The sequence below is a fragment of the Neovison vison genome, chromosome 1 (assembly GCF_020171115.1).
Source record: "Neovison vison isolate M4711 chromosome 1, ASM_NN_V1, whole genome shotgun sequence".
In the NCBI taxonomy this organism is placed as follows: domain Eukaryota; kingdom Metazoa; phylum Chordata; class Mammalia; order Carnivora; family Mustelidae; genus Neogale; species Neogale vison.
Window position 1 is genome coordinate 159,466,500 of NC_058091.1, and position 13,164 is coordinate 159,479,663.

The 13,164-nt window shown below is 33.5% G+C and overlaps 1 protein-coding gene across 1 annotated transcript; it reads right to left on the reverse strand.

Moving 5' to 3' along the window:
* Window positions 1–867: 867 nt before the first annotated feature.
* Window positions 868–1,812, reverse strand: LOC122913091 (olfactory receptor 14K1-like). The gene has a single exon (XM_044259674.1). The coding sequence runs from the start codon at window positions 1,810–1,812 to the stop codon at window positions 868–870; it is 945 nt and encodes a 314-aa protein (XP_044115609.1).
* Window positions 1,813–13,164: the final 11,352 nt, after the last annotated feature.

The window sequence follows — 13,164 nt, forward strand, 5'->3', positions numbered from 1 at the left end:
TTATTTTTTACCTTTAATCAAGACCTTCAGTTTCAGAGTCTGTATTCATATTCTAAAGAAGTTTTCATTTAAGAAATATTTTAGAAGACAAGTATTTAATGCTTTTGTTAATTTTTTGTGACTTATGTAGCAAATTTTCACAAATTCTGTGGTTTAATATAATGTTCGATTTTAAAGTGGTATAATTTAGAAATCCAACACGCTCCGCACTGGGCTAACATGAGGATACAGTTGGTATGGCTGCATTCTTTTCTTGGGACTCCAGTGAACTATCTGTTTCTGTTTTTTGTTAGTTAGTTATTTAGTTAGTTTTTTTGTTTTGTTTTTCGTTTTGTTTTTTTTTCCCCCATCTCCAAAGGTTACCTCTGTCTATATATTGTCTCATGACCTCTCTCAATCTACAAAGCCCATAATGGAAGACCACATTTCCTTAAATACATGTCCTTCTAACGAAGTCTGGAAATACTTCACTTTCATGATCAGGTTAGGACCCTTGGATAGTCTGGGATAATCATCCCATCTCACGCTTCCTAATTCAATTAAATCTACTGAGTTCCTCTATGTCATTTAAAGTAATATATTCACATATTCAAAAAATAGTACATAGATATTTCCAATGAGCTATTTGGAAAACAGTCATAGTATTTCTGAAATTTAATTTACATGCACAGATACTACATAATTAATATGCTATTCTTGGAGTTGCTGAGATAATGAATGGTTATTAATAAGCATGAGCATGTCAACTTTATCTTAGCACCTTTAAATAAAATTAATACTTTATTATACAAGATATTGATGTCAACACTAGATTATAAGATTATATATATTCAAGCAAGGAATTTAGCTTTATAGACTCTAGTTCTATTATCTTTCCCCATAGAAATTATGACTTAGTTTCCATAGAAATTTCTTCACAGCTGCCTTGATTTCCTTGTTCCTTAGGCTGTATATTATGGGGTTCAAAGAAGGAGGCAACACAGAATAGAACACAGAAACCAAAAAGTCCACAAGATGTGGATGATCAGGGACTGGCTTCAGATAGGCAATAGTGCCTGTCACAATAAATGTTGTTACAACTATGAGATGGGGCATACAAGTGGAAAAGGCTTTTGACCACCCTTGTTGTGATGGCATTCTCAGCACTGTGTTGAAAATGTAAATATATGAAAATCCAATGGACACTAAACATGAAAGTGCATATAATACCCCGATTGCCTCACTAATACTTATGGTAACATGAGACTTCGAGCAAGAGATTTTCAGTAGGCAGGGGACATCACAGAAAAACTGAGGAACTTTTCTGGAGCCACAGAAAGATAAAGAGAAAGTACCATATGAGTATAAGATCCCAAATATACTCCCAAGAAACCAGGAGGCAGCTGTCATACTCATACAAACTCTCCTGCTCATGATGACATCATAGCGCAGTGGGTGGCAGATGGCCACATAGCGGTCATAAGACATGGCAGTTAAAAGGAAAAGCTCAGATCCAGCAAAGTGGATCACGAACAACACCTGTAATATGCATCCTGAGAAAGAAATCGAATTTCTGTGGGATAAAGAGTTCAGGATAAATTTTGGAAGTGTGATGGAAATGAGACAGGCATCAAAAAGGGATAAGTTCTTCAGGAAGAAGTACATGGGGGTGTGAAGACACTTATCCAGGGTGATCAGGACAATAATGAGAAGATTTCCCATAAAAGACACCAAGTAAATGAGCAAAAACAGAAAGCCATGTAAAACCTGGAGCTCTCTAGTGTCAAAGAATGTCATGAGGAAGAATTCGATCCCTGCTGAGGGTTTGGTCATGTTTTCAACTCTATGGGACAAAAGGGAAATAAGGACACACATGAGATTCCTGTTAAGTCTTTCTCCTATCCAAGAATGTTTTTTATGTAAGAATTAATCTATTTTGTGTTTATAAGACATGCACATGTTTACTTTCCTGACATGGATATTTGGGTTTATGAACTTTTCACTGTGACAGTCCTTGTGATATTGATGTATGTTAAGTGAGCAGATTTGGAAGAATAAGAAGAAAGAAGAGGAAAGTCTTTCATTTATGAGTCCTTGGTATATTTTTGAAAGATACATGAAATATCTATCTTTATAAAGTATATCCTGAATTATTAGTTCAATATTCCAAATAAAGTGTTTAGTATACAGAATAAAGTTTCAAATAATTTCAAATAATAGGAGGTAATCATTGAATGTTTTTGTAAGAGGTTGTTTTTATACACATTACCTTTATTCACAAAAAGTAAATAATGTTTTTCTTTAATTATATGATTAAATACATTATAAAAAGAATAAAAATGAAATTTATGATAAGAGATGCAAAATGTGGACAGAAAATTAATAAATATGATATATAATTACCATTAAAAAGTAATAGTAGTTATAGATGTAAAGGGGGGAAATATGGAATGTGGGAGAATGTTCCAACTTTCCTACTCACTGGCTGCTTATGTACCTACTCCCTGACATGTATTCATGTATGCACAGAAAATCTTGCACCACATTCATTCCCAAGCTATATTTCTAATGTTTTTAGGGTCAGAATAGAAGCCAACTTTAGATCAATGTGTTTGAGACTAAAGTGAAAATGATAAATATAAACAACGAGGAATAGAATTACTGAAAGAAATGTTTTCTTCAGTGATAAGTTACAGTATCTTCAAAAAATAAAATGTAAGAAATATTTCATAAAAGCTATACAGAATAATTAAATGTGAAAAGCTTCACATTTTTTATTAAAGTACAAGAAATTTATCTTTAGACCATTTGTCATTTTCTATAAAATGTCTATTTCTTACTACCTCTTAAAAGAAGAAAGAGGATCTCAACTGAATTCTATCCAATATGATAAGCCTTCTCAGATTCTTGTAGATGAGCAGTTAACCATTCTAGATAATACATTTGAAGACTCATATTACAAGGGTGGCATCAATATGAATGTAAGAAAAGTGAATCCTAATTCAAAGCAAGAAATCTATCAAGGCTTTTAATAATGTATCTCCTCATCTAAGGATGAATATATTTTGATTTATTGAGGCATATCATAAATATATTATGACTGCATGTAGCATAATAGCAAATAATGTAGAATTTGATATAAAGACTACTTTAAACTAATATCTCTTATTGATTATTTTCTTGAAGCTGATAAAATTTGAGATTGTAAAAGTCAAATGTCTGCTCTGGTGTTTGGCAATTAAGGAAGCTGTCTCACTATAATGTTAATATAGTGACTCCATTTTGCCAGCCAGACTATGCTGCTGAGTAAGAGGTTAGTAAGTTTTTCCAAAATATGCAGGAATATAGCATCATTTTAGAATTACTTTTTGGAATTCCCCTAGAAGTCAGAACTTTTGTTTTGTTTTGTTTCTTTATTTTTTAAACTTAATTTCATTTTTTCAGTGTTCCAAGATTCATTATTTATGCACCATAGCCAGTTTTCCATGCAATATGTGCCCTTTTTAATACCCATCACCAGGATAGAAGTCAGAACTTTGCATATTTTATTTCTAAGATTATTCCCTGGAACTACCTTCTGAGAAGACACATTTAGAATCTGAATTTTTGTGATGTAGATAAAAAATATTTTTTTCTAATGCTTCTTTCAATGTCCTGTTTGTCAACCATACTGCAATAACTAAAGATGACATGCAATCGACAAAAGTTAAAGGAAAGCATGAAGTCAGGATGGTGTAATTGACATAGGATGGTCCCACAACGAGCACTGTAATTAATTTACTTTCTCATTGAGGACATTTTTTTCTCTCTCTGGTCCTAGTCCTTTCTACCACAAAAATGGAGAGTTTGAATTTTTTTTTTTTTTTTTTTGTGGAGGCTTTTTGTGGAGGAATTATTTATTTATTTATTTATTTATTTATTTATTTTTATTTACTTATATTATTTTTATTTTATTTTTTCAGTGTTCCAAGATTCATTGTTTATGCACCACACCCAGTGATCCACGCAATACATGCTCTCTTTAATACCCACCACCAGGCTTGTTTTCAGTGTAACTTTCATGTCTAAACTGGGTTTATTGCTAATAGTACATAATAATATTGATTAAATTCAAGGGTGTGCCTAGCACTATCTTGTTACTTTGAGTATTATATTTTGATCCTATTTATGCCCTACATCAACATACTCCTTTGAGTACTGGTGTTATCACCATATTATATAAGATAATACAGGCTTAAGAAGTTTTAAAATTTTGATTAAATAGATGTATCTATTTGCTATGTAGTTTTGTTTTAAATTACCAAGTTTTACTCTTTATATAAAAGAACCATCAGTGTCTTTTATTTTTTAGATCTGAGATTTCTGGCAAGGATGCTTAATGAGGTTTTCTTTGTTTTATAATAAATATGATTTTAATTTAATTTCATGCCCAGGTTAAGAAAATAATACATACCTTTGATTCATAATGATGTCCATTGGGATAATCATTTTTACCAAGACTGGATCAGACATAACACTTCATAGGTACTGCTGTGTAGACAAAGACTATGAACTTCTGTCTAACTTGGATCATTTTGAGGAGGGGAATCTTGAAGCAATTAAAATGTTTACTTCAAAGTAAATGTGTTTATGTGTATATATAATATGTGTGTGTATGTGCATGTGTGTGTGTGAATGCTCTATCTGTATGTATTAGCTACTTGTTTGAAATCCACTTTTTTATAGAAAGTGCATTTCTGTAACTTTCTGGCCATATGTAGCCTATGGAGGCTTTTATTTCTACTTATGTTTCTACAAATTTATGAATCCCTGAAGTTCAAGCTTAACTGCTATGTTTCAAAATTCTAGATTTCTGCTGATTCCCAATGTCTTCTTTGTCTTGATAGATCTTCTGCTGTCCATAGTATGAGGGAGAAAATAATGATGATATTCCTGTTTGAAGTCTTCCTCCTGTATTTTCAAAGAACATAAAATGCTTTTCAATTTATTGTGTATCACCCTTTGGGAAAACTATGGATCTACAGAGAAGCAATTCCCTTTAGGACTATGAGTGTGTGTGTTTTTTTTTCTATTTTTTTCCAATTTATTTATTTTCAGAAAAACATTATTCATTAATTTTTCACCACACCCAGTGCTCCATGCAAGCCATGCCCTCTATAATACGCACCACCTGGTACCCCAACCTCCCACCCCCCCGCCACTTCAAACCCCTCAGACTGTTTTTCAGAGTCCATAGTCTCTCATGGTTCACCTCCCCTTCCAATTTACCCAAATTCCCTACTCCTCTCTAACGCCCCTTGTCCTCCATGCTATTGGTTATGCTCCACAAATAAGTGAAACCATATGATAATTGACTCTCTCTGCTTGACTTATTTCACTCAGCATAATCTCTTCCAGTACTGTCCATGTTGCTACAAAAGTTGGATATTCGTCCTTTCTGATGGAGGCATAATACTCCATAGTGTATATGGACCACATCTTCCTTATCCATTCATCCGTTGAAGGGCATCTTGGTTCTTACCATAGTTTGGCGACTGTGGCCATTGCTGCTATAAACATTGGGGTACAGATGGCCCTTCTTTTCACGACATCTGTATCTTTGGGGTAAATACCCAGGAGTGCAATTGCAGGGTCATAGGGAAGCTCTATTTTTAATTTCTTAGGAATCTCCACACTGTTCTCCAAAGAGGCTGCACCAACTTGCATTCCCACCAACAGTGTAAGAGGGTTCCCCTTTCTCCACATCCTCTCCAACACATGTTGTTTCCTGTTTTGTTAATTTTGGCCATTCTAACTGGTGTAAGGTGATATCTCAATGTGGTTTTAATTTGAATCTCCCTGAGGGCTAATGATGATGAGCATTTTTTCATGTGTCTGATAGCCATTTGGATGTCTTGATTGGAGAAGTGTCTGTTCATATCTTCTGCCCATTTTTTGATGTGTTTGTCTGTTTCGTGTGGGTTGAGTATGAGGAGTTCATTATAGATCCTGGATATCAACCTTTTGTCTGTACTGTCATTTGCAAATATCTTCTCCCATTCCGTGGGTTGCCTCTTTGTTTTGTTGACTGTTTCCTTTGCTGTGCAGAAGCTTTTGATTTTGATGAAGTCCCAGAAGTTTATTTTCGCTTTTGTTTCCTTTGCCTTTGGAGACGTATCTTGAAAGAAGTTGCTGTGGCTGATATCAAAGAGATTACTGCCTATGTTCTCCTCTAAGATTCTGATAGATTCCTGTCTCACGTTGAGGTCTTTTATAGCACCAAGAACCATAAGATATCTGGGAATAAACCTAACTAAAGAGGTAAAGGATCTATACTTGAGGAACTATAGAACACTCATGAAAGAAATTGAAGAAGACACAAATAGATAGAAGACCATTCCATGCTCTTGGATAGGGAGAATAAACATTGTTAAAATGTCTATACTGCCTAGAGCAATCTATACTTTTAATGCCATTCTGATCGAAATTCCACCGGCATTCTTCAAAAAGCTGGAGCAAATAATCCTAAAATTTGTATGGAATCAGAAGAGACCCTGAATCGCTAAGGAAATGTTGAAAAACAAAAATAAAGCTGGCGGCATCACCTTACCTGATTTCAAGCTTTATTACAAACTGTGATCACCAAGACAGCATGGTAATGGCATAAAAACAGACACATAGACCAGTGGAACAGAGTAGAGAGCCCAGATATGCACCCTCAACTCTATGGTCAATTAATCTTTGACAAAACAGGAAAAAATATACAGTGGAAAAAAGACAGTCTCTTTAATAAATGGTGCTGGGAAAACTGGACAGCTATATGTAGAAGAATGAAACTCGACCATTCTCTTACACCGTACACAAAGATAAACTCAAAATGGATAAAAGAGCTCAACGTGAGACAGGAATCCATCAGAATCCTAGAGGAGAACATACGCAGTAATCTCTTTGATATCAGCCACAGCAACTTCTTTCAATATACGTCTCCAAAGGCAAAGGAAACAAAAGCGAAAATAAACTTCTGGGACTTCATCAAAATCAAAAGCTTCTGCACAGCAAAGGAAACAGTCAAAAAAACAAAGAGGCAACCCACGGAATGGGAGAAGATATTTGCAAACGACAGTACAGATGAGTGTGTTTTTGTATAAAAACCATTAATGGGTGGTAATCAGTGGCATGTAGCCCTGGCATGAATATCCGACAACTCACGCTCTTGCTTTTTTGCTTTTGTCTTTTCCCAAGTCATTGGAAATATATTACCAGGCCTCTGCAAGGAGGAACACAACAAATAGACTGTGGTGTGCTTTATTTAATATTAAATTTTAATCAAGAGGGAAAAAATTTATATGTCTTAAACTACATAACAAGTTAAATATTAAGCTTCTATATATTTTTTTCAATTTATTTATTTTTAGAAAAACAGTATTCATTATTTTTTCACCACACCCAGTGCTCCATGCAATCCATGCCCTCTATAATACCCACCAACTAGTACCCCAACCTCCCACCCCCCGCCACTTCAAACCCCTCAGATTGTTTTCTATATGTTTTTGAGGGTGTAAAGGAATCTGGCTTTAATTAGTTTTGCTTACCATCTATTTTCATAATGATTTGTATTGTTTTCTCTACACTTGGAAAATCTGCTTTGATATAAGATATTTCTTAAACTTGAACTTTTGTGATACAGATATAATAATTTCTCTGCTGTCCTAATTGTGATGCTATTAAAATCTATTAAAACTAAATACATTTGATACAAATTGAAGGGAAACATGAAGTTGAGATTGTATAATTGAAAAAGACAAAAACGTACCTTTTATTAATAAACATTTAAATCACTGAGCTTAACTTAGTACATGTCCTTTCACTTTTACCTCTCTGGTCCTAGTTCTTTCCATTGTAAAAATATTTCTTTTAATGCCATGAATCCTAAGAAAATTTTATTTCTATACTGAATTTATAACATGTATATACTCATATCTGTCAAATAAAATATGTGCCAGTAAGTACTTTGAATACATGGAATGGTATATTCAGTCCAATTCTACCCTACAGTAACATTTTCAATTAAATAATATCATTATGTGTGTGTGTATATATATATATATATATATACCCTGAAATTTCCTTTCCAGTATTAATAAGCATTACCTTCCACTCTCATCCAGATGTTAACAGAAACCAAACACAGTATGAAGGTTTCTACTCTTAACTATCAAGAACAAGATCACACTGCAATTTTACCCATATGACCAATATCAGAGGACTTCTGCTAAAACACAAGAGTTTACATAAAATACATGTATCTTATGCTATTATAATTCAATGTGTAGCTTTAAATTAACAACTCACTCATAACACCAATAAAAATGAAAATCCCAAAACTAAGAAAAGACAATAAAGCGATACCAATAATAAAATGGTGTAAATGTTAAAATTATGTGACAAAGCACTTAACTATGTCATCAGAAAAATGATTGAAAAACCAATTATAAATATGCTTGAGACAAATGAAAAAGTAGAAATGCTCTGCAATTAAATTTGATCAGAAAATATATAGATGATAAAAATAAGATAAAAAATTTATGAACTAAGGGGCACCTTGGTGGATTAGTTGGTTAAGCATTCAACTCTTGATTTCAAATCAGGTCATGATCTCAGGGTCACGAGATTCAGTCCCACTTTGGACTCTGCTCTCAGCACTGAGTCTGATTGAGATATTTCTCTCCCTTCCTCCTTGACTCCTACTGCCTATGTTCTTTCACTCTCTCTCCTTCTCTCTCTCTCTTTCAAATAATAAATAAATAAACAAAATATTTTTTCAAAAAATTTAAATTTTTACAGTGTTTTGTAGTGATTCTATGGAGTTAAAATCCATATCTATGTATTATTTATCTACCTATTAGCTATCTGTCTATCATCTATGATTCTATCATATTTGTATCTATGTTAGTCAAATAAATATATTTTCATTAGAACTAAAAGTAAAGAAGGTCTCAGAACAAAAATAATATTTTAATTGATTGATATGAAGCACTGTTATATGTAACTACTTATATGGTGCATATAATTATTTCTATAAAATTGTATAAATACCAGGATTACCTGGGAAGCCCAGTGGATTGAGCATCTAACATTGACTAGGGTCATCTTCCCAATTTCCTGGGATTGAACCCCTTGTTAGGATCCCTGCTTCATGCAAGTTTTATTCTCCCTCTCCCTTTGGCCCTCCCCCTCATTCTCTCTTCCTCAAATAAATAAATAAAATCTGTAAAAATATAAAAGTCCAGCAATACCAAATGTTGAATATTATCAATTTTCATCTCAGCAATAAGGCAAATACTTAGTTTCAAAAGGAATATTATAAACATAAGAATGGAAAGAGCTTCCCTATGACCCTGAAATTGCACTCCTGGGTATTTACTCCAAAGACACAGATGTCGTGAAAAGAAGGGTCATCTGTACCCCAATGTTTATAGCAGCAATGGGCACGGTCGCCAAACTATGGAAAGAACCAAGATGCCCTTCAACGGATGAATGGATAAGGAAGATGTGGTCCATATACACTATGGAGTATTATGCCTCCATCAGAAAGGATGAATACCCAACTTTTGTAGCAACATGGACGGGACTGGAAGAGATTATGCTGAGTGAAATAAGTCAAGCAGAGAGATTCAATTATCATATGGTTTCACTTATTTGTGGAGCATAACAAATAGCATGGAGGACAAGGGGCGTTAGAGAAGAGAAGGGAATTTGGGTAAATTGGAAGGGGCGGTGAACCATGAGAGACTATGGACTCTGAAAAACAATCTGGGGGGTTTGAAGTGGCGGGGGGGGTGGGAGGTTGGGGTACCAGGTGGTGGGTATTATAGAGGGCACGGCTTGCATGGAGCACTGGGTGTGGTGAAAAAATAATGAATAATGTTTTTCTGAAAATAAATATATTGGAAAAAATATATTTGCATTATTGTAAAAAAAAAAAAAGAATGGAAAATAAGTAACTGGGAAAACAGAAATAACATTAAGAGAATTTTAAAAGCCAAAGAGCACTGGTCTTATATGCAATAACATAAAAATAAAAATAAATAAACAAAAATCTAATGTTTTGAAAACAGTAAAAAATTATCATATGTTTTCACATATTTGTGGAGCATAACAAATAACATGGAAGACAAGGGGCGATGGAAAGGAGAAGGGAGTTGAAGGAAATTGGAAGGGGAGGTGAACCATGAGAGACTATGGACTCTGAAAAACAACCTGAGGGTTTTGAAGGGGCAGGGGGTGGAAGGTTGGGGGAACCAAGTGGTGGATATTACGGAGGGCACAGATTGCATGGAGCACTGAGCATGCTGCATAAACAATGAATACTGTTACTCTGAAAAGAAATAAATAATTTGAAAATTATATATATAATAAAATTTTGGCAAAACTATTCAAGATTAAAAATGAGAGCAACAGGGGCACCAGGGTGGCTCAGTGGGTTAAACCTATGCCTTCAACTCAGGTCATGATCTCAGGGTCCTGGGATCTGGCCCTGCATTTGGCTCTGTGCTCAGCAGGGAGCCTGCTTTTGCTTCTCTCTCTGCCTGTCTCTGCCTATTTGTGATCCCTCTCTCTCTGTCAAATAAATATTTTTTTAAATGAGAGCAACATATAAGTGTTTTCTTTTTTTTAATTTTTTTCCAATTTATTTATTTTCAGAAAAACAGTATTCATTATTTTTTCACCACACCCAGTGCTCCATGCAAGCCGTGCCCTCTATAATACCATATTTGATGTAATGTTCCACAATTCATTAGTTGCATATAACTCCCAATTCTCATCATAAAATATTTTTTAATTTAATCAAATTTCACAAATCTCATAAATATTAAAAATGAGAGCAATGTATACCCCTATATATAGGAATCAAGATGTGACAGCAATGCAAGAGTGTTTTCTTATTCTATGTTTAAGATATTGCATTGCTGTCACATCTTGATTCCTATATATAGGGGTATACATTGCTCTCATTTTTAATATTTATGAGATTTGTGAAATTTGATGAAATTAAAAAATATTTTATGATGAGAATTGGGAGTTATATGCAACTAATGAATTGTGGAACATTACATCAAAAACTAATGATGTACTATATGCTTGATAACTGAACATAGATTTAAAAAATGAAAAAAGAAAGAAAGAAAGAAAGAAAGAAAGAAAGAAAGAAAGAGCAAGTAAGAAAGAAAGAAAGAGCAAGTAAGAAATAAAGAAGGAATGTGTTACCACTATGATGGAAAAAAAATCAATTTGGCAACTAGACCATTTATTTACTGTTATGTTATGTTATGCTATGGTATGGTATGTTAAGTTATGTTTTATGTTATGTTATGTTATATTATGTTTTTATAAATCTGAGATCACAAGAAAGAGAATTTTACAATACTATTAGTAAATAAAATTGTCAAAGTAAAGAAGTAAGTCTGACCCCTCTAAAAAGTGGCATAAATATTAAGACATAGAAAACTGGGGTGCCTGGGTGGCTCAGTGGGTTAAAGCCTCTGCCTTAGGCTCAGGTCATAATCCTAGGGTCCTGGGATCAAGCCCCGTATTGGGATCTCTGCTCAGCAGGGAGCCTGTTTCCACCCCCCTCTCTCTCTGCCTGCCTCTCTGCCTACTTGTGATTCCATCAAATAAATAAAATCTTAAAAAAAGAAGACATAGGAAACTTAGGTTGTGATACAACTTTTAATTAAACAGAAATCATAGATTATATGCTGTATATATGTATTAAAGTCCAACAAATTGCCATGAACTAATGGCTTAAATCAAAAATATTTAAAATCATAAGTAAAAGTTTTCCATGTGTTAGAAGTGTGCTCACAACTTAGTTGGATCCTATGCTTTAGATTTCACAAGGCTGAACTCAATTTTGGCTAGGCTGAGTTCCAATCTGTGGCATGAAATCCTCTTCCAAAACTATGTGGCTGTTAGCAGATATATTTCCTTGCAGGTGTAGAATGCATGTTGGCCTACTTCTTCAGGACCAGCACCATAATTTCTCTATTTTCAAAAATAATGCCAATTCATAAGTTCTAACCAATATCGTAGTCTAATGAGCTAGGAAGTAAGGAAATTAAAAGAGATTTTTATTTCTGTGAAATATATTTGGATGTGGAAATTATATACTTATGGGTAAAATATAAATTTTATATGATTGTCAATAAATAATCATTTACTTAATAAAAAAAGTATGACATCAAAGATGGCAAATATCTGACAATAAATGTGCATATGTCTTTGAGAGTTCTGTATAGAACACCATTAAAGTAACATAATGTTGTTTGGAAGAAAATAGGTAAATACCTATTGCTCATTTTAATATAATAAAATATGATTTTTTTTCTACTATGTCTTTTGCATACTTTACTATCAAATTACTGTTAAGTATTTAGTATGCTGTGCTCTCTTGATCTGAAAACGGAGGCAAAGTCTCCATCATAAAGGAGACTTTCAGACATTGGAATATCTCTGTGTTCTCAATATCTATTAATTTTAATATCGTTTCAGTTTTTTTTTTTAACTTTTCAGTCCAAGTTACATTTGAGGATATTAATTCTTTGCATGGTTAGAACACATTAATTGAATTATTCTGCAGAATTTATCAAGTAAATATTTCTTTGCTACTGATTTGAAAATCTATGTCTATTAGATTCTAAATTGTAACAACATAATTAAAGGTGATTTTTTATTTTATTTTTTACTTTATTTATTTATTTTTAAAGATTTTATTTATTTATTTGTCAGAGAAAGAGAGGGAGAGAGAGTGAGTGAGCACAGGCAGACAGAGTGGCAGACAGAGGCAGAGTGAAAAGAAGGCTCCCTGCCGAGCAAGGAGCCCAATGTGGGACTTGATCCCAGGACACTGGGATCTTCACCTGAGCCGAAGGCAGCCGCTTAACCAACTGAGCCACCCAGGCTTCCCAAAGGTGATTTTATAATTGTGATTATTCACTTGACAATCTAATATTCAAATTTAGATGCTGTTTATAAACAATATTAAGATCACAAGGAGATGCTAATAAAATCTTAATTAGAGTTTTATTAAAATGTTTTAGTTTAGAATTAATAGAAAACTAGAAAATTATCTATTTTTACTATGAGGAAACAAGAAAACAGTTCCAAAATATTCCTTTACTAAATTTTACATATTTTTAAAATTAT